At 44.8% G+C, this 27,795-nt stretch overlaps 2 protein-coding genes across 5 annotated transcripts in view; both read left to right on the top strand.

Annotated features, from left to right (window-relative positions):
• Positions 1-6,698, top strand: part of ZBTB1 (zinc finger and BTB domain containing 1) — a 41,080-nt gene extending 34,382 nt beyond the window's left edge. Inside the window, exon 3 of the mRNA XM_068947310.1 lies at positions 6,431-6,698. Within this exon, the coding sequence (XP_068803411.1) occupies positions 6,431-6,626 (196 nt within the window). The 3' untranslated portion in view covers positions 6,627-6,698. The remainder of the gene's footprint in view (positions 1-6,430) is intronic.
• PPP1R36 (protein phosphatase 1 regulatory subunit 36) lies at positions 13-27,795 on the top strand. Of its 4 annotated transcripts, none has more exons than XM_068947320.1 (11): positions 38-229; positions 12,015-12,079; positions 13,598-13,675; positions 14,378-14,499; positions 14,622-14,688; positions 15,606-15,704; positions 20,239-20,379; positions 24,267-24,309; positions 25,774-25,970; positions 26,058-26,249; positions 27,488-27,795. In XM_068947320.1, the coding sequence occupies exons 2-11, from the start codon at positions 12,015-12,017 to the stop codon at positions 27,705-27,707; spliced, it is 1,224 nt and encodes a 407-aa protein (XP_068803421.1). In that variant the 5' UTR covers positions 38-229; the 3' UTR covers positions 27,708-27,795. The 4 variants fall into 4 exon arrangements, with proteins under 4 accessions (XP_068803422.1, XP_068803421.1, XP_009673874.1 ...); XM_009675579.2 differs by lacking the exon at positions 38-229 and adding an exon at positions 4,841-4,901; XM_068947322.1 differs by lacking the exon at positions 38-229 and adding an exon at positions 7,224-7,294.

Here is a 27,795-nt window from a genome sequence, read left to right as displayed (position 1 = left end):
GAGGGGCTCGGCGGGGCGGCGGCGGCGCGCCCTGATCGGCCCGCGGGCTCGGAAACCTGCTCGGACCCGGGTCGGAGCCCGCCCGGGCGGCGGGGGGGCCGCCGTGGGGGAGTGACCCCCGTGCTTGGTGCGGGTGGGGGACAGTGTGAATGCGACCCCAGAGACCAGCCAAAGCACCCGGGCAGGCTCTTTGGAAAAGAAAAAGCTTCCCCGAGTTGCATGTTGTGTTGTAAGACGTGATCTGTTCTTCATTAGTGACTTTTGGCTTGGTCGTAGGACTTGGGCTGTAGCGCTGAGCCGTTGAGGCAGCAGCAGTGTGGGACACAGGGCGACTGTGTCTTCATGTCCCTGGGGGGGGAAAAAAAAAAAAACCCGTGGAAATAAGTACAGCAAAAATAGTCCTGCTTTCCAGACAGCTGGGCTTGATAATCAAGAGACCGGATTGTGGCCAGCTTTATAAACTGCTGGGTTATTCTTGGGCTGCTAATATGTAAGCTGAGCTTTCATTGTTTTACCGAATGTATTTTTCCTCTCCTAAGACGATCAAAAGTAAAGCTGGCCAAGGCTCCTGGATGCAGTTAAATGCGTAAGGATGCTGAAATTCGCAGAATAGGCAAATTTTGTAGCAGTTAAACGTGTTTGGATTTACTACGTGCTGTCTGCGGAGCTCTTGCTTGGTTTCGGGAAGCAAAACCGGAGCGTTTAGAGCCAGAGGATCTGAGAGTTAGCTGTAAGGGAAGCGCCTGATGACATGCACATTTTGGACGGGCTTGTCCTTTAAGGGAAAAAAATGAACTGCAGTGGGCAGTTTAAGGCAATGAGCAGCTTGTTTTTGTTTGGTTGCGCTTCAGGATGTGGGAGTGTTTATAGGCTTGGAAAGAGGAGACAGGCATGGCGGTGTCGTTTCTCTGAATTGCAAAGAACTTTTAGGACTCGAATTCTTTAAACTTGTATGCGTAAAACATTTATTAATGCCTTTTGTTGTAAGCGGGTCGACTGAAATAAACCTGTTTAATATTTTAATATCATCCATTATTAATAGAGTTCTAAAAATTCAGTTCGCTACTTGGATTTCTCTCAGCTAGTTTGCCTGAGTACTGACTGCAGGGTTTCTTCTCGCTATCGCATTGCTACAGCAAGTAGCTGCTGGGGAACGTGAGGCTTGTAAAAAGCTTGTTTGATCAGCTATTGTCTCATGTTATTCCAAAGCACTTAAACTTTATTGAACAGTTCTTATGTAAATAGCAGTAGAATCACGGTAAGACCCGGGAAGTCTATTATAGCAACTTAAGCACCTGTTAACTACTTAAGTGAAATCTCAAAAAGGTGTAATCAGTATGTGTGTTTTGGTGTTTATGCATACAGCATTTTCATGGCAAGCAGTCTATTGATTTCTAGACTGTATATACCATGAGACTGGGCAGATACTATGACTTTTTGTTGCTTTTTTTTCCCCAGGTGCTAAGAGATAAATGAGTTTATGAATAGCAGTGGATCATCTGTAAGTGAAAAGTAGTTCCTGTGAACTGTAATGCTTTGTCACGTTCACTCTAGCCCTACCTGAAACTCTGCTGTTACGGGCCGACAGTAAGGATTAGGAAGCAGCAGTGATCTCTCTAAATTTGGGTTAAATATATTTTCTATTAACTGGCTGGTAATTGTCCTTGCCACAGTCTCCTTTACTTTTCAGTTCTTCGTGTGGATTCTTCAGTGTCACTTCCCAGTTATTAAACACAATTTCTTGTTGTTCCTCTCAAACGCCTATTTAAGCATACTGCAGAGCTCATTCAGCTAAATGCACGCAGCAGCCTGCTGGTCATACGCCTGCTCTGGCCTTTCCCTCACCTCGGTCGCTTTTGGTCTGTGCTGGTGTCTCTGTATTTCAGCAGGGGGGCAGGCCGAGGGTGGGAGAGTACGCAGAAGTGAAATACCTGTCCGGATGCTGATAGTTCAGATGCCACGGGGATTACTGACATGAACAGGCTAACACCGCAGTAGTTGTTTGGCTTTTTTTCTGACATATAAGTGATTCTTAGTATGGACACACCATGAGATGGTATGAGATGGGTAAAGGACTAGAAACTTTATTACTTACAGGAATGGCAAAAGATTTTCAAGGAAAAGATTTCAAGTAGCCTTTCGAATATGTAAACAACCCCGCAAAACACAAAAGCCAGAAAACTTGAAGGGCTGAGAGCCAGATTTCTTGCCTTCACGTACTTAGTTTATAAAGCAAAGAATAACTTCAATTTTATTTTCAGTATATTGAATTGTACTTGTTACAGAGTGAAACTCTGGTCCTGTTGAAGCTAGTGCTGACTTCCGACTGACTCCAGGGGATCTGTTTTTCCCCTCAGTTTCTTGAAGAAATAAAGTAAATATCAGAAGGGAAAATGCTGCATCTTATTTGCAAGTAGGCATATGCAGGTGTACGTGTAGGTCTGTGGAGCAGTTGCTTGTTAAAGGAATGTGGCAAAGCCAGGCGAATAATCTGGGCCTGGGAAAATCTACAATTTCATTGCTTCCACGCTCAACGTGTCTCATCCTTTGTACCGCTCTGACTCATGGGGAAAGACACCTCGTTTTGTCAAAATCATGGGTTTCTAAATTTTGCTTGGTCTTTAAGATGGCTATGAAAAAAAGACCAAGCCTATGCATAGGATATAAAGTGGTTATAACTAGTAGCACTTGCCTAACTACAATGTTAACTTCTGGCAGCTCCTTAATATTTGCTGATCGCATTTATATGAATGGTGGTGTTTCATATAGAGGAACACCCATTCCATTACTGCATGGAGAATTTACTCACTCAAAGCCATTAAGCGCCTTCGCATCTCACTCTCGGTGCAGCTAGGTGTGTAGCAATGCAAAGCAGCCGTTCCTATGCGCGATGCGGGCAACGCTGCGATTCCCCACAATCACATTGCAGGGGAAAGAGCCGAAAAAGCCAAAGCTGAGAGAATTACTCAAATAACGTGCTGCGTGAGGGACCTCTGAGGGAGCTGGGGCCAGCAGAGCCGGTTGAAGGCAGCCCGCTCGGGAGCTGGGCAGCCAGGACGCGTTGGCCTGGCCACTTCCAGCCAGGCGGCTGGGTGAGTCAGCACCCTGCTCCGCCGCCGGAGCGTCTGTTTGAAGTTTTGCACGGAGGACTTAGCAGACAGGCTGCAGCTGTGCTCAACCCTTGTGATACCATCTTGAAGACTGGAGTGACTGTGTGTCCCAGGAGCCTGCCTTTTATCTCTCGGGAGACGCCGGAGAGAGCCCTGCAGGCTGGGCAGCCTCTCTCTTGGGAGCTGCCTGTCGTTTATTTGCAAGGTTCTCCCTGAAGGTTCGGCGTACGGCGGGGTGCAGCCGAGGGGTGACAGCTCTGAAGGAGAGGTGGCGTTTCAGGGCTGCACTGTAAATTCAGTCTTCCCCGCTGCCAGCCGTTCCCACAGATACATAGAAAAGATAGGAAGAAAAGGGAAAAGTGTTCAGGGAATTCACATTTCCCGTCCCGGCATTTTTCTCGGTTATATGCGAGGCATCGCACTGAAAAGCATGCACTCCCACCCAGCATGCATACCTCGTTTTAAAGCACCTTTTTTCCATCTTGACAATGTGTTGCAATGTAACACAATGTTCTCAAGCTGTAACTGCTTAAAAGCTATTCTAAATTTCTTCCTGTGTCCATCCCCAGTGCCTTCCCCTACCTTGTCCCTTGAGAAAGTGCATGGTGGTCTAATGTCTGTCTGCATTAGGGAGATCGTATCCTGGCATATGAGTCCTGTGATATTAAACCAGCAAAGCATGTGGATGCTGATAGAGCAGCAAAACTGTGTTCTGCCGTTGTACATCCCAGGAAAGTTATCACCCCTCCCTACCCCGTAGCAAAACAAGTTATGCCAGTAGAGCTGCTTTAGCATACCTACGTGGGTCAGGTATCACAGCTCTCCACCGCCTTGCTGCACATATTTATGCAGCTGGAAGCCTATAGCATAGACCTGCCTCTGGAGCAGATGATGCCTGCAGCAGCACAGTGATTATACGGTTGGGCAGGCCAGCATTTCCAGATGCAGCAGCATTTTTCACTTCCACGTATGAAACAGCAGTATTTAAAACCCCTGATCCACCCTTGCATGACCCATTTGCCTTTACTCTCTCCCACATCAGTAGAGTGGAGGAACAGACAAGCTGGTTCCTCCCGTCATCCCTCTAGCAGCACCAGTCGGGAGTTTCAGAGAGGGGATAAACTTCCCTCTAAGGAGCCAATGCATTCTGTAGTCTTTTTTTGAGGAAAATCAAGAGCAGGGCAATTTTTGTTCCTTTGCTGAAGATACTCTCTCCCACCATTCACGAGTTGCTTTTTGTGTGTTGGCCTCTACAAAAGCTGACAGATCGCTGTCGGACAAAAAGGCACGGATTCGTTCTTGCTCGTGCTTAGGTAGCAGTTAGCAGCAACTGTACCCTATCGGAGCAGCTCCAAATGATTGCAGGTCAGCAGTTAAAAAAAACAGTTTGGAATTGGATTAAGGAGATGAAAAACACTTCTAAAAGTGTCGATGCTATATATTTCAGTCAAAAATGTATTTAAAAACCAGTGGATTTAGGGGTCTTGGTTGCCTTGCTGTTCACGGATAAGCGTGAAATATTTTCCGAATATCAATACCTGCAAGAGCTGTTGCACGGCTGAAGTGAGAGTCTAGCAATCGCTCGTCATAGCTGAAAGCAGCATTTGTTTTTTGCCAGGATGTGTGTAAAAACTGAAACACGTTTCTTTTAAAGCCGTGTTTGTTTCTCCTTTGGCAGACTCCTTGTTTTCCTGCAGACCTCATTCACAACATGTCTGCAAATGCAGTAGCGCAGCTTGTTCAAACGCTCCCGATGCCAGCAAGTCCCTGGTCCTGGCCCCGGCGCTACAGGTGGCAGACAGGACAATTACAGTAGGGAGGCAACTAAAAACTATTATAATTACTTTCACAGCTCGCAGAATTGAATAGAGAAGAATCTGTCTGTGGTATGTCTGCGTTAAACTTGTGGTGGTTGTCTTATTCTATAGCGGGGAGAAGAGCATTATATTCTAGAGAAGGATTAGAGACTGGGCGATTGGCGGTTTTGTTCAGCTCCAGCGGTTTCTGTGCCCTTTAGAACCCGGAATCAAAATCAGATTTAAAAAATACACGTTGGATATGTGGCATATGTGAGTACCTCTTCCTTTCTGTAGGAGGCACGTTAATAACAAAAGGTTGATTGTTAGGAGCACAAGGCAAACGTCTAGCTACGCGAAAATAGCTGACAACTGCTAATGTTTCTATAATCTCATCTGATAAAACCACACAGAGGGAGTAATCGCATGAGGTTTTCATGAAAGGAATGTGCAGCTGGTTTTTCTGGCTTTCCAAATGCAGGCTGCGTTCCCATAAACCGTCCTAGGCAATAATCGTGTTCTCGTTCCCCTCCGAACTTCGCTCTCGATTCAATAGGTCGTTCTGCTTTTGGCTATCGAATACCTTTAGCAAGCTTGTGTCTGGAGGGGTAGTCGCTGCTGAGCACTGCAGATACAGCCGGGTCACAGCGTCAGCAAAGCTGGTGTTTGTGTTAGAGGAAGGTCAGGACGTTTGGCAGACGCAATAACTCACCAGAAGTTACAGCGGAGATGTTTAACTACCCTCTGCTCTGGATAATCCAAAAAATGGGACGGAAACGCAGCAGCGTTGACATAACGAAAGCAATGCAAATTGCTGAAACAAAGAATTAGGAGGTTCAGTTTTGCACAAAGCTTAAGTGAGAAAGCTACACCGATGCAAACGTCGTCATGCCTAAGGACGTTACTTACTCCATTCATGTAGCCTGCTCCTGTTTTTAATGAGCAGGCAGAAGTAGTTAGTTGGCAGGTGAACGGCACAGTCATGGAATAAGTATTAGCTGCCGTGAAATTGAATTCTGCGCTTTTGCGTCTAACGCAAACAGTAGTGCGTGCACAGTGAGTCTCATATTCCCAGGGAAACCAGGGCTGACCTGTAACTGCCCCGGGGAGGAGAGGAGGAAATTAATCTGCTGGATATGGAAGACAGGGCCTTGACACAGCAAGAAGAAAAAAAGAGGCAGAAAAGAGAGGAACGGCTGTATGGTGAGTCAGTGATATTTTGCTGAGTTTATGCATGTGTTTATTTTCTGGGTGTGATATCTGAATTAAACATTAGATGTACCTCAATAATGGATACATGTACATAGTGCTGTGCGTTCTCAGCTACTGAGACACACACGCACACGCAACCACAAGAAACAACAGTAAAAGAAGGCTATTAAGGCTGCAAAGTCAATTGTTTAGAAATTAAGAAGTGCCACGATTCAGACTATCTGAGCAATCCTATTTCTTGCTTTCTTCGTGTTTATGCATCATAATCCAATTTTTATTTACATGACAACAGTGTTTTTTTTTTTCCTATAGGGCACCTGCCTCAGGATGGACAGCATGCACTCTGCAAGAAAGCAGCATTCCCCAGTTCAGTGCAAGTGTTATTTACTGCATGCTGTCCAGCCCCAGCCCTGGCGCTAAGGAAGAATTATCCCTTAGGAGGTTTCCTGCGGAGCTCATCACCAGCACTGATCACCAGTCTGAGTGCTTCGCACCATTAACTATTTAGTTTTTATCTCTGAGGTGCGTACAACTCCCACAGAGAGAAGGTGGTAAAACACAACAGCAAAAGCAAAACACCATCTGTCTATTATGGAGTCGCCGACTGGAAGTGCTGAGGAGCTGATTTTCCAGACAGCTTAATGTTATACAGCACTTTGTGTGTTCCCAGTACAGTTCCCACTGACTTCAGTCACAGCTGTGGATGCTCAGCGCTGCGTTTCAGACTTCCATAATGCCAGGCCGGTCACTCAGAAGAGGAAAGAGCATGCAAATAGTGGTCATTAGAGCAAATGCAGGTTGAAGTGATATGCCTGGATTTCTGTGACTGAAGCCCTTATCGAATTCAGTTTCCCATGTAGCCTTCAACTGCCGGAAGCGTTACGTATTAATTTCACTTCTTGTAATCCTCTGTCTCGCCCATTTTAAAGCTTCCAACTTTTGCAACAGCTGAAGCAGGGATCCGACACTAACCTCCTTTACTTCACAATCTCAAGTTTTTAATCTTTTTTCAGACTGATATCCATTTGGGCCGTCAGCATGGGTGCAATGTTTGGTGCACACCTCTGCTCCCTCAGCTCATGAAAATAACTGCTCTGAACTGATCTCCTCCAGCAAACACTCATTAGGGGGGATGCAGAATTGCATCTGAACATCCCAAGTGTTTGCCAAGAGCAGGTAAAAGATGAGACGCAGGAACTGAATTTCGTTCTCAGCTGAAGGGGCCAGGAGGGGAAAACAGTGGGCAGAGTTTCTTTGGCCAGTCGCCACTTTGCTTTTCCCTTTCAGTCACCATCCCATCCAGCTTGTTCCAGTCCTGTTTTATCCCCCTCCCCCCCATTCTTTTCTCTTTCCTAGCTTATCCCCATCTCAGCCTATCCCAATCACAGTGCCATACCCAGGCAATCCTGTTCAGCTCCCTCCGCACCCTTGTCCAGATGGTCTCTCCCTGCTTGCACCTCTATTCATGTCACCCCTTTGGTTCCAGTCCTAGTGGCCAGGAGCTGTGCTTGATAGTCCTTTAACGAAATCCAAAGGCAGTCAGAAACGAGCCGACAGCAAAGCAAATCTGTCAGGCGCTTTGTTTCAAAGAAGTGATTCTTCACCACCGCATCCATCCCCTGTCCTAGTAACTCATCCAGTCTCAGGGTGCCCCGTAACTCTGTCCTGGCCTCTGTGCCTGGCCTGGACCAATTCTGTTCCACTCTCTACAAATCCCTTCCAGGTTTGTCCTCATTTTCTCCTAGTTCTTCTGCCTGCTGCACTGATTCCCAGGTCTTCTCTGCCTGCCCAGCCGGCTCTTTCTTTAGCTCTTAGTGCCACTCTTTGCCTACACAGTTTTTTTTCCCTGTAGATAGTTCCCAGTTTTAGTTTCTCCCCATCTTTTCTCTGGGCTTTTTGGGCCAATTTTCTCTCAACTCTAGTACAGCCAAAGGCTTGTCTCCCCTGCACCTTGCACAGCAAACTCTAACACAGGTGGCCCTGAATACCTTCACCGCGCCCTTTATTTTTTGCCCGTTCTTTGGCGTGGCTTTTACTGGAGCCAAATGGGGCCAATGGTCTCCTGAGGCTGATGACAGCACTGCTCAACAAAATGGTCAGTCGATGAGCCATCAGATCCATACCTCCCACTTTCCCCTGATGGGGATCTGATTTCTGCAGTGCGCCTGCGCTCTGCCTTGCCGTGATGGGTGAGATCTGAGGCCGTTCCCAAACCTGCTTCTCTCATCCTCTTAAACACGTAACTTGGCTGCCAAGTCACAGAAATATACTTGGCAGCCTGCAATAGCAACTGGAAACACAACATACACAATATGATTGTCAAAAAAAGGTCACTGTAGAGAACAGAGTTGGAGCTGAATTTTCGGGTGGTGGTGGTGGGGGGGGGGGTTGAGATTCTTCATGGAGTGATTGTGTTTGCGTGGGTAAACCATAAAGAGTATTCCCAGAAGCAAAGATGCAATGTCTGAGAGGCTATGGAAGAGCAGGAAGTTAGGGACAAGAAGCAGAGTGTTTCATGGAAATTTGCTCTCCCCACATTACTGACCCTATATTCTTCCTCATGGTGATGACAATCTCAGTGTTGCTTTCAGGAGTGTTTTCTGTAGTTAAAAGCTGCTGCGAAAATGCATGGTGTCAACTTTAAGAACTGAAAGTACAGGAAATATTCCTTCTCTCTTACTAACCTGACCTGTCTAAAAGTCTTAGATCAGGTATTTTCACCACTTCAAAGCACACACGGGGTCTAATGTAGCTGTACCGGCAAAATTGTCCCAGGCTGTAGTTTTCAAGTTACAGCTGAGCTGATCTACTGAGAGGTATGATCTTGCCTCTGTTCCCTTACCTTCTTCTGGGTCTTCTCTGGCCCTTCCTGACTCTACAGTGAACTGGTGCAAAGCACTAAATCAACAGAAAACTACTCATTTATTTTTGCTGGATTGCTCTTCTGACAGTTTGGGGAGCCGCCTTGCTACGAGGACAGAGAAGACTGAGCGTCAAGCCAGGATAAATGATGGGAAAACTTGAATGGGAGCAGGAATGCCCCTTTCATCAACACCTAGCTATTAGATTGGCTTAGCTGTAACACAGAACCTCACCCATTGTGTAGACTTGGTTTCTACTGACAAAAAAGGACTTTTGTCGGTAGAGTTTGTACTGATTTTTGGGGCAACTTAAGCAGCATCAATTATGACACGGCTCCACCGTGAATGGCAGTACTGCTATCTATGCCAGTGTGCTAGATTTTCTGCTTGCACAACACTTCGACGATATCCCAAATATTTAAAACGCTTCCTCGAAATCATGCCCTTAAACAACCTGCCTTAGCGTATGGGAATTATTTTCAGGCAGAACTTGCAAATCTTGAGCTGATCGCTTCTGTACGGACTTTGGTCATGTCACAGGAGACCCTAGGACTTAGTAAATATACTTTTCAGTCATGTAAAGTCCCAAGCTAAAGTATGTTTAACCTTCAGAGCACTGCACAGACACCAATGGCCATTAGAGAGGGAATGGGTGCCCATGGTAGTCCTGCAAATCCTGTGCCAGGAACCAGGAAAACTTCTGCAGCTCTCTACCTTCCAGGAACCCAGTAAACCCGAGTGAGTGACCACTGAGGTTTTACTGCATGGAAAAGTCCCAGTGTGCAGAGCGGACTGGAGGGGGTTTGCGTGCTGGGATTTATAGTTTCCAGGGTGCAGGAGGCTGTTACCAGGAGACTGCTGTAAACAGTGCCAGGAGCTGGGCTGTTCCCGCGCTCCCACCAGCCTTCCTGCAAGCACCATGCAGCCTGTAAGTCTCCCCAGCTCCTCCAGCTCCCATGGCCGCTGCTGTGGCTCACATCTGCCCCTGCTCTAGAGCCTCACAGTGTATTATAAAAAAGAGATTTGGGGTCCTGTTTGCTGAACAGGCTGAAAATAGACTAGTGCTTCTTAGAGTTTCTCCAATCCGTGTTGGTTACGTCCTTCTCGTGTGCCTATCCCAAAGGTGGATGGAGCTTCAAAGTGGTTTGCAGGGGTGAAGGGCCTGTCCAAGCTCTAGAAATCGCAGTGAGGCTAAACCAGGTCATTGGCAGAGGGGGCAGAGGGGTAAAAGACACTCAGTGATTTTTTTTGTTTTTTCCTCACTAAGGAAGATGTATGTGTGCAGCTCTATGATGCCTGCGGTTTGTTTTGGATTGAAGTGAGAACTGGGCTGCGTGTGTGCAGTGGGGGATATTATTGGAGAACATTTCTGCAAACCTGAGTCAGAACTTGGGGGTTTTCCTCCCAGTTCCTCTGATGTTCTTAGTGTCCGGCGCCCCAAGGGCTGGGGCCTCCCCTGGGCAGGTGGTTGCCTGTGGGTAGAGGTCTGGATCAGGCCCATGATGGGACTGGAGACTGGCAGCACTGCGGCATCGCGGGGCTGGGACTGATGGCCCCGGGCTGGGCTGAAATGGGGGCTGGGGGGTGGTGGAGGCCTGGGGTGGGCAGGGACAGGCAAGGCTGGGGGGTGCCTGCAGGGCCCTGACATTTGGGAAGCGACCTGAGACCTTTGTGTCTCAAGTTCTGCGTGTTCAAAAACGTTTAAAGATACTTACAGGAAGGATAGGAGGCCTCATTCGAGAGCTTCCCATAGAAGGTGTTCATCCGTATCGCTCACAACCACTGGCTATTCCTTTTTGAAAACAAAAATACAAGATAAAATTTCCTGTTTGGCTTAAATGAGTACTCATCACTCATCCACGTTAGTGAGAAGCTGCTGAGTTACGGTTTGAAGACATCGGAGTGGTATTTTCTCCTTCTTGTTATGCTCTGCGATACCACCGCGTTTTCTGTTTTTCTCTCGTAGTTCATAATCCCTTGTACGTCACATAAAGACACTGCCTTCGCCTAGGCCTTTCCATCTGAGAGCTGTAAACCAGCACTAGAAAGTTGGAATTGTGGACTAGAACAGACAAGATTAAATAATCACTTTTTGCCAGGGGATGAGAGTCATGGTTCCCGCGTATTCAGCTCGGTGGTCTAACCGTTGCATGGGTTGCCTGCTGCTGACGTGAGATGATTCTAGTGTTTCACATTGATCGTTCTGCGACCAATTTAGATTGAGCAAGGATTGGTGAGAGCCTTGTGGCGGTCTGTCTGAATGGGAACTGCCAAGCGTTACAGAAAGCCTCATTGTTTCCCTTGGTTTCAATTTATAGGTAGAAAAAGGATTTCAGCAAAAAGGTTAATTTTATTTTGAAGGTGACCTGCAAACAATTGTTAAGGGTTTGCAAGGCTTTCTTGTGAATTAGGTAACAGAAGGACTAGTGGGTTTCATTTATTTCCAGAGAGATTTTTTTTTCCTTTTTAATGTATGAATACTGTAAAGTCCTGTTCCTTGTAGTGTTGTTTGGTGTTCCCTGAAGGGTCTAACTGGTCTTTATTGTAAATTCTTAAAAAAAATCAGTAAAATTCATGCATAACCCATTACATTTTTAAGCAAAGGTTTCCCTTCTCCTGATATTTAGTCACCAAAACTGCATAAATATTATCAGAAACAAATAAAAGCATTGTGCCGCATAATGCATGACTCCATTTGATTTCTCAGTCTTTAGTGGTTCACTGACTATCAAAGAACTGAAATTCCTTAGCAAACTTTCAATTATTTCTTTGTAACCTGAAAGAAGTATAGAACGATAGATGCCCATTTTTATAGATGCCTGTTTTTCTCTTTCTTGTGTTGTCAGCGTTTTATCTCAAAGAACTTCTGTTTGACCAACTCATGAGCAAACAAGGTGTGGGTGAAAGGCAGGTTTAAGAGATATATAAAGTAGTCAATATGCACAGTGCTTGTATTGTAAATATTTTGTTAAGTCAGGCTGAGAATATATGTGAAAATTTTATAACATGCACTCTGTGTGCTGCTTTTTTTGCAGATGATAAAACTAACCCCAGGCGTGTGGTACTGGAATGATGATACTAACAGACTCGAATTTGCAAGGTAAAAGAATGACATTCAGTTTAAAATTATGCAGATTTAGGTCTTGATTCAGCAGTTCCAAGTAAGGTAAAGTCAGAGTCTAATCATATTTTGCCTGAACATCGACTGCAGGATAAAGTCTTACATACTTGTTTTTTTTTTTTAATTGCGAGTTAAAAGCTCCTTCGCTTTTGCTCTGTGGCATTTATGCCATCATTTTAACGGAGAAAAAAGGCCGACACAGAAATATGAGATTTACTCCATTCGGCTCTCAAGCTGAATCCACTGCAGAGGATTTGCTTAAAGTGAGGGCCAGATGCCATCCCTGGTGTCCCTAGATGGGGGTCCACTGAAGTCCGTGAACTGATGGTCACGATGCCAGTGTTTTGTTTGACCCTGCATACTGGTGAGCACCAGAGGACTGCAAAGCTTTAGGGAAACCACTATATCCAACTGTGCTTTAAATTTCTGTGGCAGTTGTGGATTTAGACTTTATCAGGCCCTTAAAAATGACTATACATTTGAACCAACTGGGAAAAATCCCAATACCCAAACTATATCCTCCCCTGCTCTCTTCTGCAGTGCTGGGCAGGGAGTGCCGCAGAGCGTGGTCTCCACTGCTGCCTCCCTGCCTGGCCAGGCATTTTCCAAGCCTTCGTCATGGTGGAGCCGGGCCGCTCACCTCGTCCCTGGGGGCACAGCTATTGCAGACGCCTTTCACGGGCTGAGTCTGAGCAGCTCTAGCCAGCCTCTTTGTCCGGCTTGGGACGCTGCTGACTGTCTGGTGGTTCGCCAGGGATGGACCTGAGTTCACCAGTTACTTCTGCTCCTCTTTTCCTGCGACGATCCCAGAGAAAAGCTCTGGTCTTGAACAGTGTATACTTAAAATCTATTTTCTGAGGCAAAACGCTGTCCTACCTTCCGGCTAATTTTAGAAGGAACAGATAAGAGTTTTTGAGTCCAGAACAACCAACTGTCCTTCCTGGACACTAATTTCAGGTAACAGATAGCGGTGGGATATTATGAAATTTGCAGATATATTTACTCCTTTAAAGCCTGACTGTGAAGAAAAAAGCTTACTTAGAGACGATATCATTTCTGGCTAAACACAGAATGGGGAAGTAAGAGAACATCCACGGGGGGAAGGAACTAGCTGAGCTGAAGGCCAAGAGTGTAGGTTTGCGTAGCAATTGACTGTTTATAAATGTAGGCTGGACGTTAAAAGAAGGTGGCTATTCATTGGTGTTGTCAGGACTAGAATAGTGGGGATAAAGCCACCTGGGACATTGATTACTTGAAGGGTTTCTACAACACAGTACTTAGACGATGGCAGCAGACAGAGCAGGAGGACCCTGGGAAGCCTCTTTACTCTTTGCTTCTCAGTTTTTGAAAGGAATGTCTTACATTGACCTCACCACAATCCGGAGGTTAGATGTAGGCCCGCAGATACGTGCCTTTGTATCATGGGATACCGCCCTCTTCGCATTGCTGCTAGTGATTGAAAGTCATGCTGCTGAATGTTCGCACTCTGTATTCCAGCTTCAACCCAGAAGCTAAGGAACGCCTTAAGGAAGGAAAAGATCACCCTCAGGAAATGGGATGCGAGGCATTAAACAGGTATTTCAGTTCAACTAACCTATCTCAAAAAGAAGCCGCATTATTTGGGTGGGAATATTTTTGTCCATTGTTGAGGATCATGTCTGAACAAAACACATGAAACAGGAAGTCACCTGTTGTTTCAGGAGGGTGGATGAGTGGTCTGAACACGGAAACAGAGCCAGACATGCCTGATGTTGAATGCTAGCTCAGGCGCTAGCTTGGTATGACTGTGGTAAAGTCATTCAACATCTTTGCTGCTGTTTCCAGATTGCTCAGAATGAGGTAATAATTCTCATCTACATAGAAAGAGTATTGTGAGGTTATTAATTCATCTTTGTAAGGCACTTCAAAGATTGAAGTATTATTATTGTTATTAATTTTATAAATTCACAGCCTGGTGTAGTTGACTTTCATCCATTACTTAAACCCTCTTTGATCTAAGTAACATAGTTGCAATTTATTATATTAGCAACTAAAAGAGCAACTTCAGAAGCAACCTTAAGAGGTGAAATGCCCTGCTTCTCTGAACATTCCCAGCCTGTTTTGTGGCTGTAATCATTGAACGTTTGGGATATCTGCTAAACACTATTTTGCTGCCCGTCCTGTTGAAACAGAGGGCAATGAAAAGAGTACATACCAGTTAGATTATTCTCTGACTGGAACTGACACTGTGTCCTGAAATGCTGTCTCCTTAAATGCTGTGTGTTGGTCATCTACTAGCATCTTTCAAGATGTATGCACTGCATTGTTCACTGGAAGAAGGCTGGCTGAACAAGAAGGAAAATCTCGTAGGCTGTCAAAGCGAGTACAACATGAATATGTGACATTGGATGATGTCAAATGTGAGTAATTGCTGGTATTAGATCTCAGCAAGGCATCACCCATATAGGTTAGAAAACAATCTCTACTAATAGCTAAACATTTTTTAGAGGAAATACCGTTTTTCTGTTCTGTATGTTTTCAGATGCTGCTTTACGTTTGAGACAAAAAAGTGAGGCACATCGCATGCTATCGCTTAAAGCAGCTATGAGGTACGTCATTTAGAATTTGTTTCGGGAATTAGATGTGTGAAGCTGGCAGTGAAGGGGTTAGGGTTTATAAGAAGTAGAAAATAAAATAGCAGCGATTTAAAATATCTTGTCTATGCTGCTCAGTGGGAAACAATACCAAATGCATTTCATCCTTGAGATGTGCAGAGAAATAATCCCATCGCTTGCTTGAAAGTCTTCCACTGGGTTAGCTACAGGCAAGCTATGACTTAGGCCTAAATATTCAAAGGTTGCTATCCATCTTACTCCAAATTAAATTCCATGTTTGCCAGAGCATCAGTGACACTGGATGCACCAGGAGTGCCTAAGACAGCCGGGATTCCCCGCTGCCTTCTTGTGCTGCTGCTGTTCCAATCAGAGCTGCAGAGCTCATTAATTGCTGCTGTTACTTATCAGCATTAGTCCTTTAAGTGCTAAGAGCAAGGAGGCAGCTGGGAGAGCATTTTATCCCAGAGGCATGTCTCTGCGATCAGCAGGGCAGCACAGTGGCTACGCTGCCTTTGATTTAGGAGTGTGTCCGTAGACCTTGTTGAGCCTTAGACGTACTATCCTTCAAGAAGGGGCGAGGTATCTCTTGTGTCCCACTTGCTCCTCTGAATGTGAATGCCACCCTTTCGGTGTGTTTAGTGCAGAAAAGGTGCTTGCTGGGAGTATGTCTGGTCATATCCAGTTCAATTCACTCTTTAGCCTGTCTTTTGGACTCTTAACAGTTCTCTAAAAGCCTTCAGACTCTTACTGTGGGATGCAGTGCTTGCTACAAATAGGTCTAGACTGTATAGATAGTATTTGATATACTATAGGCCCCTGAGCAGAGACTTTGTTCTCTTTCATAATAGCCTGGTGGTGTTTGTATCTGCAAATCTGTAGATATCGTGGTGACCTTTCTACCTTCCATTTAGGAATAAGAGGCTAGACGCATTCCTCATGGCCCTGATTTTATACTTATCTTTTTACTTGGAAAAAATTACCCTGGAAAAGACACCCAAAACTCCAGTTTCGTGAGTATGAAACTTTACTGGTGTAACGACACATGACATGTCCCAGCAAACCTGGAATCATGGGCCGGTCTTTCACGTCAGAGTCAGTGGGATCCTGCATACAAGCAAAGACTACTTGCATGCGCAAAGACTGCATAACAGGGCTTGGCCTGTGTGTAGTCTAGGTTTGTTATCGCTGACTTAGTTCTAATGCTTGGAGCTAAAGCCACAAGCATATATTGGCCCAGCCTATATATGGAAGGCTACAGGGAATAACCCCTTAGTCTTACCCTTTATCTCCCTTGCCCCTTTGGCCTGTGTGCTCTCCGGGACAGAGGCTCCTATGACTATGTAAAGAGACAGATTTTCTGGGAGGGTTTGAACGCCACTTTCCCTCAGCCTTGCCCTGAGTCGTGTGCACTGTGGTTTATGTGATGTGGCAGCATCCTAGTCCCCATTTCAAGATGGTGGCTGGATCCAGCCTCGCTGCAATGGGGTCACCAAATAATTTGGCTCATCGAGGTAACACCGCAATCTCAATAAATTGTTACTGCAACTACAAATGCTAAATCTATATGACTGCCCTGGGCTGAATTACTATCCCTTATTGCCATTTCCCAGTAATAACATTAACATCCAGTCATATCTGCTTGCAGTACGGAGCATCAGATAATCATATCTGAGTTTGCTGGGTGTTAATTTGTGCTGTGGGTCACATTGCTTTAAGATTCCTTTCTAAATACTTTGCAAAGCAGGCTCGGATGACTCCTAGGTGCTACCAACATGTTTCAACAGGAGAAATATATGCTAGGAAAGCAGTTCCCAAGTAAGGGTGTGTGACCACAGCTGCTGCCTTGCAAAGTGGAAGTGGGGATGGCAGCGGAACAGTTTAGGAGCTGCTGTGTTAGAGGGTTATATGCCTTGGGAGAAGGTATTACTGAGTTACAAACCATGATTATGAGAAACCCTAATGGTCTGCTGAACTCTTTAATAGTCTCTGAAAATTGATTGACCATTTTATTAAAACACCTAATACTTACTTACTTCCCAGTTCATGAAGCCTTGATATAGAGAGGGGCTGATTTATCCGGATTGAAGAAAAGATTGTTGGAGGATTGGTGGCCTTAGGGAATTTACTTGCTCCACATCCCGAGATTGTCAAGTGTTTCTCTCACTGTGCAAAGAACAATTCGTAAATAAAGAAAACCATGAATGTAATTTCATATACAAAGGTCCTAGATTCAGCAGAGGTGCATCAGGCTGCAGTTTACAAAATGACTCCTTGCTCTCGGCTGGTAAAGCACAGGAAGGCAACTCCGTGGGCCGTTACAGCTCAAAACGGCTCGTATCATTGACTGGGGTTGCAAATGCGGATACAAACAGACTGAAACAAAGATAAGTTTGGACCTATTGCAATACAGGGTTATGCTTCCTGTATCCAGGGGGCTCTGGTTACTAGCTATCAGCTACAAGCATTGGATAATCCCTGCCAGGAGAGACTTTTCGCTGTGTTCTGCTATGTGATACTTTCCAAATGACTCCTGTTCTTTGGTGGGAAATATGTACCAACTCTGAGATTCCCAAAAGGATATTCTATGATACTATTTTATTTAGATTTATTGCCTCCCCGAAGGGAAGGCGACTTGTTTGTCAGAGTTACCTGCATACAGTGCAATGTCAGAGAAACTTAAGGAAGAGACACTTACTGTGCAGGAGCAGAAAGTTAGGATATTGATCTTCTAAACTATAAATACAAGGAAGGAAAATAAAATGGCAAAAGGCAATTTTAGATCCTCCTTAACGCTGAAGTTCCTCCTTGATTGTTCTAGCATCTTAGCTGACTTGGAGGAGTGAGGAGGCAGCAGTCAAGCTGGGAACAGCCTTCTGCCATTTCACCTTCTTTTGCTGTTCAAAATATTGCATCTCCTCTATTTTCCCTCTGGTCTAATTCTGAACTTGGTGTAGGCTCCATTTAAAATCAAATACAGTGAGTACTCTCTTTCCCCTTCTGTGGATATCTTCCTTGATTTTACCATCTAGAAGGTATTTTTTACTGAGTTCATTTTTAGCTTAAATGATTGCCCTGTTGGTTATGACATTTTGAGACTTGTCACAGTACTTTATAACGTATGGATCTGAACAAGATCAAATGGTTATAAATTGTACAGGGATAAACTGAGATTGGACATTGAGAAGGTTTCTGACCATCTGAGGAGTAACGTTCTGGAACGGTCTTCTGTTACGAAATAGTGCGTTGGAGAAGAAAAGTCCATTTTCCTAAAGATGCAGTTCTATGAGCCTGCAAAAGGGATTTTGTAGCTACATAATAGAATCATGGTGACAGAAAATTACATTTGTGATAAGAATCCTTACATATGTGATGTGCTGGTGTATTTGAGAGGATGTGAAAAAAGAAGACTGGATAGCCATTTCATTTCCTATGTCTATCTCACATAAATCCCATGTTTAGGGCTTTTGTTAGTTGTCTGTTCAGGAAGAATGCTCCCTCCTCCTCCCCCCAAGAAATAATTTCATTTCAGAGGCTTCTTCACCTTCCTATGTAGTCCTCGTTATTTGCCACAAATAGGGACAGACTGTAGGCAAGACGTGCTGGTACTTTTCCATGTGTTTGGTTGTTGACACCTGTAATTCGCTCATAGCTAAACTGATAGATTTGGCCTCAAATGGAAAATTTTCGCCTAGATAACACTGGTAAGTACCATTGTGCTTTTTTCTGTCACCTGCTGCAGCATGGGATATAGCCTCTTCCTAGGAGCATCAGGGAGTTCTGTGTATCAAACTCCCTCCTGCCACAAGGACCTAGGCCACTGGTACTATCTTTCATTCCCACTGCTCGCATCCTCTAGCATATTCATGAAAGACAAAATAGCTCCACTATAAAGTCTGTTGAAAGATTTTGGAAAGGCTTTTGTGGCTAATTCTGGGTGGGGTGAGGATATACAGAGTGGAAGTTATTTGGCTCCTAAGTTAGGCCCCTAGCCCATGATTACTAGGAGACTGGGCTTGGTAGCCCATCTGGTGCTTTTTCAGCCCGATAGTCCTATACGGCAGACACATCCAATGGCTCTGCCGTCTTTGACCGATTCCGGCCCTTGCAGACCACATGTGTGACCTAGGAACATAGGAAAAAAATGCTGTTTATTACTGCTCCTGGTTTGTGCGTTTTGGGATTCCTGCTCTTTGGGCTGCCTAGGATAGATGCCAGCTCATCTGTTGTGGTTATTACTGTCCCCAGGGAGCCAGGCCTGATGGTCTGAATAGCTCCTCACTGTCTTGAACCAAGACACGGCAGCAGTATCAGTATTCATGGTGCCTCAGTAGACAGTCTAAGACAGTCCTTGCCGAAGAAGTCATTGCTTCTGTGCATTAAACTTACTTATATTGGAAGGAGTACATATCAGATAAAGTCAAGATGAATCTAGACATCTTTGACTTTTTGTTACCTTATCTTTGGTTGATGCAATGCTGACTTTTTGTAAATCCAAGCCTGAGGCTTCTCTGGCTTCCTCTAGATTCAGCAATTATCTTGTAACTAACTTCAAAAACAACCAGCCAGTTTTCCAAAGCAGTGGGCATGAGGCATTCCCCCTCACTGGAGACAGCTTGGGAGTATTCCCCTCTGAAATATGTGACTCTAAGAACAAAAACTAACCAGTAGTAAATGAGACAGGACTGGAACATGGGCTATTATTTTGCCCTGTATTTTCTTTTCCACTCAGTTTCTATTCGTTTCTGCCTCCAACCCCTTCGTGTCTATTGAGGAAAATCAACTGAATTTTATTAGCAATTATCCTTGAGAAGCCCAGAGTAATTGCCCTAATTATTAGAGGTGGGTCTTGTAGAAAGCTTTAGACCTTGAGGCCATCAGGGATGGGACAGATAGAAACAACCCTCCTGAACGTGAAAGGAGGCTGGAGACTTTCAGGCCTGCAGCACTCCCAGGCACCGGGAGACAATCTGGTGGATTACAGGGGAAGCAGAGGAAAAAGAAAGCTCTTTGGCTTGCTATTTCCTTAGTGTTTGATCTGAACTGGTTTAAAATACAGGCTTGTGGTGTCAGCCTTTCCTGTTTAGAGGCAGTTCCAAAGGTGCTTCGTGTGCCTTTTTGAAGAGGAGTACCGTCTCTGAATGAACCGGACCTGCTGCTTTAGGCTGCCCAATGGCAGAGTGTGCACCCAGAGATATCTCAGTGCACCTCCAGGGCTTTTATGTAGGCTGCGAGAAGTGTTCATAAGCTATATGGGATCAAAGAAGGCAACCTGACAGGCTGTAGGCATGGAGCTTATAAGCTCTACAGGGCAGGAGAGACTGTCTGGGCCCAAGCCCCAGGTCTTGTGGCCCCACCAACTTTGAAAAGCTGCACTGAAGGTGTCTAAACTCAGTCTTGCTGCAAAGGGGTCCCCTGAAGTTGGTGTCATATAGTGTGGTGTGCCCCAAAACTGCTCTTACTTCTTAGGAACAGTCACTCTTTCTAGCGTTCCTTCTATTCAAAACACCTTCCCTAAAAATGTTATTTTCTTTCCAATTTAAACAGGACCACCGTTTTGTCAGAGAAGAAAGAAAAAGAATACGTCCTGGCAAAGTTAGAAGTGGCCAGGATTCACCTAGCCAAGGTGTACTGTGACCTTATCCTCGGAGAAGGCATGGCAGAGCACCACCACATGTCTTGTGGAAAGTAAGCCACAGAAAGCTTTCCCTTCTGGCAACCAGGTGCTGCAGCAGCCCAAAGCCTTTTGTGAGTGACAGAAGTGAATGCCCAAGGCAACAAATGTCTTTGTGGACCAAGGAAACTCACGGGGCACAGGGACCGTGAGGCCGAGAGTGTCCTGATCTCCCTCAGCTCCAGCTGGTAACTGACTCCAAAAGTACTTCTGGTGAGCTGCTGCCAACTGATCTGGCCGCAACAAGTTGCAGCAGGGCACAGGTTACCAGGTTGGAAAGCTCTAGGCCATGTATATTGAAGCCTTCCTAGATATACAGGCCGTGAACCTTTGATGGGTTCAGCGCAGTCAGCAGGGTAAAAAGCAGTGCCAGCCCTGGATCTCAGCCCTGCCACTTCCACTTACTGAATCTTAAAGGCAAATGGTATAAGAAGGACAGCATGCTCATGTACCTGCTGGTTGCCACTGACCACTGCTTTAATTTCCTCTTATGTCAAGTCTGGGAAGTCATAAGAGTACTGGCAAGTGAAGGAGACCATGTTCCTTAAAGGCAGCAAATGAAGGCAGTGGAGAGAAGAAGAGGTTGTTCTTGCAAATCTTGGGCACCGGATGTGTAGATCTCCTTCCTCTGAGCAGAAGACAATGCATTATTTTCTCAGAGTGGTGGACACCAGTTGCTCTTTAGATGCCATGGACCCAGTGAAGAACTGAGAGGGAAGAGAAAACTGTAGTGGGAATTAAAAAAGAAACTGAAGCAGGTGGAAGTGGATGGGAGGATGTTTGTAAAGTCAGAGGAACCAAGGGAATGATGAGGGCTGGAGACTGACAGACAAGAAGAGGGGAGGGGTTTAACCAGAGATGAAAGCAAAAAGGGATAGCTCTGTTGTTTCTTCACTCACCTGTATTGCCTGGTGGGTGCAAATGTGCAAGATGGAGGCAAGAAAGAGGACTAGTGGCAAAAAACAGCAGTAGGGGTTAGAGACTGGCAGTGGGTTGGGATGTTGGTGTCCAGGCTGTAAAGACACAGGCTGGAAGAGGGCTGTGTCTTGAAGTGTTTCTGATGTAAGGTGCTGTACGAAGAGAGACCTCACTAAGTTACTCATAGGAGGGTGGTAGCTGACTACAGCTGTCTTCAGAGTTAGACTAATGCTGAGTATGTTACAATACATGGCACTTCCCATGCCATATTGCGATGACATAAATATAATCTCTTCCAGGATGACTCAGTTTAGCTGTAAATGTTATCGGGATACTCCCAGTCCATTATGTAAACTGCCAAAACCAAAAGCTAAGGGATAGAACTGATTAAAGCTCTTAATTATAAAAGCTAGTTAAGAATTGTTTGAGTGCATGTGTTTTCGGATGGAAAAGGTCTTTTGTCAAAAGGGAAACTGTGACAAGGATTATTTTTGATGACTTTCTTTTGACCTGAAAAATGTTTAGATGAAAAAGCTGAGAAAGTACTGCTAATGTACCACTCCCACTTTTACCATGTTTTATTACAGCCCAACCAAAATGCCTTTAGGTTTAGGATGGTGTTGAAGCTTTTACTTTTTCATTCTGATTCACCACTGCAACATTTTAATGAAATCTTACCCTGTGCTAGGAAACTGTTTTCCCTTCTAGATCTGCCAAATATCTATGTGTTCATATGAAATCATGGATTGTTCATGTACATGTTCTCTCCAACAGTTTAAAAAGGGATACTCAAACGGAGAACCTCTTCAGCTTAGCAATTTACATGTTTTGTAAAATGCAGCATAAAAATCCGGTCTTGATATTATCCCAGACTGGAATTTGAGTGAGTTCCTCCAGACCTGTTATTTGTGTGTGTTAGCATTAGTCCTTTTGTGTCTTCAATGCTAAGGAAGGAATAGGTGTGTCTGGCTTTCTCCTTTTAAGTTGATGGGGTTGTGCAACCTTTATGTGGTGCCAGCTTCCTTGTGGGCATTGTCATAATGGGAAAAATACAGTGTGTTCCCAAAGCTGCATACATCAATGGCACAAACACAGCCGAGTCAGCCCTTACTGATCCTTGAAGCTGGTTTGATCCATGGGCAATTAGAGTCACAGCTGTGGTCAAGAGAGCTGCTAAAATGGCACAGGAAGCATTTCTTCCCCACGTGCCCCTATATAGAATGGTACTGGTAGGTGTTTGAAGCCACTGTCTTCTTAAATCCAAACCCTATGCTTAACGCACTGTCTGCCCTCGGCTGCACTGTCCTCCTCTTTAATGTATGAATTCCTCCCGTCACCCTATCAGCTCTAAGAAATCACTGTTACTGTATCTCTAGAAGGTATGATGCTCTTCGCTCACTCGTTCACATGTGTCTTGCAAGTTCTGTCCTGAATGTTGTTGCAAGTTTGGTGTTTCCCTAACCGTTTCTGTATTTTCCTAAGTAGTGAGCAACTGAGCCCTAGACGTGGGAGGCAGGAAATTTTACTTCAAGCAGTTGTCTTAGCTTAGTACCTCACCCTAGGAAAGAAAGCACTGGGGCAAGAAGGGTGGAGACCCCTAGCCTTATTTGGCTCTAATTATTACTGTTTGTTCCTGTTGCTGGCCTCCACACAGGTTTCTCTGACTGCTGAAGCAGGAGCTGGTTCAAAGATAGTGCAAAGATGTGTAATGCTAAAAGACGAAGCCGGTTTTTACAGCTGAAGCTGGTTTAAGAAGCCAGGGTCACATTAGGTTCTTCCACTGTGGTATTTTGAAGACAGAATACTGTGTGATTCATAAGGAATCAAACGCATCCAAGTTTTTTGGGAGATTCTGCTTTGGCAAAGGGCCATGCCATGCTTGCAGAGTGAGGCTTCTTTTCCCTTGTTCAATATGTGGGGTCTGGGATCTCAGCTGAACTGTCAGCAGAAGTGGAATTGGTGGGCGACAGGGAGATATGTGATCCTATTGATCAAAGTATCAATATAGAAAAGCCACAGGATGGTTAATAGAGGTATGGGGCTGAAAAGACATAACCTTCATTGTCTGCTCTGCATTGATGTTTCTGGGGTGATGACAGCTGGGGATACCATTTTGGAACAACTGTTCTTGATGTTGTCAGGAAGGTAAGGGACATTTCAGGAGGTGGTGAATTGACAGAGATACAGGGCTTCCTGCGCATCTCTCAGGACCTAACAAGATCTGTGGGGATCTCTGGGCTTACAGGGGAAATTGCTTTCCCTTCCACGAGGGTGAGCGTGCCACCTCCAAGAGAACTGAGTGGCTGCTGGGATGTGTTCGTCACCTTCCACTTTGAGAACAGTTTCCATGATGGACCATCATTTGGCTTTGTGTGAGAATCCCTGGGCTCAAGTGGGCGGTGAGATCATCTCTTGGGCTTCCACTGGGCAAGCTGCTGCTTCTTTAACAAAGGCTCTTTGTCATTCTTGTGCATGCTTTACATTTCTTCTTGGAGATCCATCAGTTATCTCCCTCCTGATTTTTAAGTATATTGTCTCAGCACTGGCCTGGCTTTGTGCCCTTGGTAACTCCGCTCGTTGCTCTTCCAGTGATGTCAGGGAGAGTTTTCTATTGACTTTGGTGGAAACTGGGTTAGATCAGTGCTGACTGCTTTTGAGAGGCCCATGCAGAGAACTCAGTTTAGATAGCGTAGCAGGGGAGCCTGGCCTGCTCATCACATCCAGCTTTGTTCTCTGTCAGATTTAATTAACTGAGCCGTACAATATTTTGCATTTTCTCCTTCCGAGGCAATGCAGAAGTCCTGGCTTTCTCTTGGACACTGGGTCTCTGCATGCTACTAATGAGGATTTACCAGCAATGACTTTATTGCCCTGGTGAAATGCCAGCTTGGCAGTAGCCCCGTGAGTCATATTCAGTGCTCTCTTTAGAGAACTGGGAATGCAACTGCTGATATTAATTTTGTGCTGTTGTTCCCTGCCATAGGAGAAAAACATCATCATCACAGAAAGATCGGGACTTCTTTGAGGTAAGAAAGATTTTATAAAGAGTAAAGGAGAACGTGACTGTCAGCCCAGAGCGTCTCTTCCTTGCTCATTGGAATGCTGCAGACAGCCTGTCCTTTCCCTTTTGGTTCTGCCAGTAGTTTACTCGTAGGGCAGAGTTCCTAGAGTAAGATTTTTTCCTCTTGGGCCTAGATTACAATGCCTCTGTAAAATGCAGTCTAGTTTCGCCTTTCAGGCCCCGGCCTTTCCTCTTGAAGTCCTTAGCTGGGGAGTTTCAGATCCTCTGTAGCTCCCTCAGAGTCCAGGCAGTTCCTGTCACAGCCTGAGGTCCCTGTGGGAAGTCTGGTCTGTAGGTTTCTTCTTATCACAGTTTCAGCTCTAAATAAGAAATTTCACGGCCTTCTTTCATTTTCATTGCCCTTAGCGACACTTCTAGATGCCAAAAAGCTCTTCTAGCCTGCCACATACAGCTCAATGAGCATTTTATGACACTTAGTATGTAGGAGCACTTCAGCAAATTAATGCAAAACAGCTGTGGTGGAAATTATACTTTGTACTTCACAAATTGAGATTCATTTCCTTGAAAGAGGGGTATCGTGGATTCAGTTCAGGGATACAGAGCAGTCCCCGTGATACCACCTTTTCAAGAACAGGCTTAGTAGAGATTTGATTTACCGGGCATTCAATCAGCTTCTATCGGGGATCATAAATAATAAATAGGAGTGAAAAATGAGATTTTGTTTTTTAATCAGCAAGCAGATACGTGGAGGTGAGACGCAACGAGTTCATATTTGGTGGTAATATTTTCTGTGAATATAATGCTGTCATCTGTGGTGAGAATCTTCTTGTCTAACTCCAGTTGCCCAAACAATAGGCGTTGAGTCAGACTAGGCCCTTAGGCTCCCTTGACAGTCAGTGGAGAAAAAGAGAAGCTCGGCCAGAGGCTGAATTGTTTTTTCTGAAGAGAAGACAGATGTGTGACATAGGAACCCCCATGAAATGACTCATCTCATTTGTCTCCTTCCATTGATTATTGAGGGAAACTAGATGGTGATCTCCAGTTAACTCCTTGATATTTAGAAGCAAGGCTAAGCCAAACTGGCCAGAGTTAAGCAAGATCAAATCCAACTAAACTGTGCTTCTAGCCTCATCTGTTTGCATATCTCTAAAAAACAATTATCATCCTCTTTTTCCCGTTGGGCAGTGTCAGTGCAGGGAGTGAGTTACTGCTGTTAGCTGCTTTAGTAGGGATATGTGGAAGAGGCCTCTAAGTATGCAGGCTTCTAGCTATCTGGCCATGAGTTGGAAAGGCAATTCTAAGAGTCTTCATACCATGAGTGTCCTATCAAATCTTGTCTGATGTGTGGTAAAGGTCAATGCCAAAGCGGTTGCTGGCTTTTTAGTGGAGTAACGCCAGCCTCCACTCTGGGACACGGTGGGACGTTGGGACTTCCTCAGTAAAAATGAGATCTGTGTTCTCAATTCAGAGCTTCTACAACTACTGCAACTATGTGGCTTGGCTTGTGTTCAGACGGAAGCACTTCCGGGTGATACAGGAAGAAATCAGCAGACTTCTTCGCTCTGACATATTTAATCCTATCTTAAGAAAGAAGAACCATGCTGACTTGCAGAAAGCAGGACACCAGACTGCTGATGCAAAGAAAGCGAGATTCCCATGTCACAGGTACATGTTTGACACTCTGATGGGCCTTTAGGGAACCTCCCCTGTCCCAACACACTGAGATAACAGCTGCATTTGTTTTCTTTCAAGAAACGGCTGTGCCAAGCGTCCATCTATAAATACTGTGGCTCAGCAGCGCTCACCAATGCTCAGCACGCTGCTGCCCTTACCAAAGGACAGTGCTCAGCACCTCTTCCAGAAGCAGTTCTACCGTCAGGGCAAAACCCCTCAACCTTGCAAGAATAAAGACTTGCCAGAGTTCTCAGAATTGTTCACTACCAAGTAAGGGGCTATTTCTGTGCATAAGTAGATTTGGTTGTACTGTTAGAAAGGATATCTGATGGCTAGCTCTTCCTCACCGGGAGAGGGGCCATTGGACTGAGAATTTTTCTACTTTGTAGTTAGAGAGCAACTGGAGTATAGGTAAGACAAGCCTGAGCTAGCCTGGGACTAGCAGTGCTGGTACTCTTGGTTAATTGATGGCTAAGCAGCTACCATCCATCGCAGTGCTTAGTTAAAACTGAAAAGTTTTCTGGGAAAAAGAAGTATGTTTTAATATAAAATTGAAGAGAAACCAATCAAAAGCTTTTGACCCAAAATGAAATTTTTTCTTCTTCTTATGATTCATTCCAAATTATTATTTTTACATGACTTCCATTTTATAGTACAGTCTTCTGATCGGACATTATTGACATGTTTTATTTTGACAAACTCATTTTGTTACTATAATGTACTTTCAAAATATAGCTTCTATACAAGCGAGCTTTTTCTTCTGATTCAGGGTAAAAGAAAATCTTCCAAGCCTTAGTATGCCCTGAAGGAATAATTCCATTTTCTATCCAACTATGGATAACAGCAGTATCACAACAACACTTTTTTGTGTAATAACTCATGCAAACGGGTTCTGCTGAAGTGCATGTAGGGCTACATGTAAGGCTTTCCAGCATAAGTCTTCTTTTTCTTCATGGAAACTATAATTTGAGAGTGTCCAGCATTTGTGTGGACCCTCCAGAGTTCTCAAAAATCTAATGGATGCTACTACACTATACATGCAAAATCTTGGACGTATCTGCACTACATGACCAGTGGGTCCAGTATTTCCTGAAAATGTGAATTTTGTTGCAAATGCACGCGTAATTGCTTTTTGCATGCCTTCAGAGCTGAGTGCATCCTGAACATATTGGCTTTACAGCTCACGCATAGACTCACATAATTCATATGCAATAGGACCAACTTTTCCAGAAAGCTTTACTTGGACAGACACGTTTCATGTTGTGTGCATGCACGCTCTGGATGGAAACATGACATAGTGTGCAAGGTGCAGAATGTATAAGCATGATTATTGGTTTTTCCCTGGGGGAAAGCAGATATTCTCTCCCAAATGTGTTTATCCACAGTCTAACTAAAGGAGGCAAGGCTGCTTGCTGTTTTACCCAGGAAAAATTACAAATTGTTCTCCATTACTCCTATTTTCCTTTGCTTCATTGTGTCAATCATATTAACACCACTTTTTGTAACAGGGTGGGCATCATTGGAGCTCATTGTAGTGAGTTAAATCCCATGATGGTCATGCCCATGGGGATGATGGAGGAGGAAGAGGAAGAGCAAGGACAAAAAAGGAGTGATTCCTCCATCCCTTCAAATGACGTGAGCTTGTTAACTCTGAGAAGCCCCCAAAGCAGACTTAGTAATCAGAGCAGTGTCCTCTCAAGAGCAACGACAGAAGTGGACTGTAGTTAGAGCATCTAACAGAAGTGTTATCTTCTTGTGTTGGGTGCCATGGTTTCGCGTTGCTAAGTAAACCACTTTGAATCTGCAGCTTAAAAAG

This window comes from Struthio camelus, chromosome 5 (genome assembly GCF_040807025.1).
Source record: "Struthio camelus isolate bStrCam1 chromosome 5, bStrCam1.hap1, whole genome shotgun sequence".
NCBI classification, from domain to species: Eukaryota; Metazoa; Chordata; class Aves; order Struthioniformes; family Struthionidae; genus Struthio; species Struthio camelus.
This window is presented reverse-complemented; position numbering and strand designations above follow the sequence as displayed.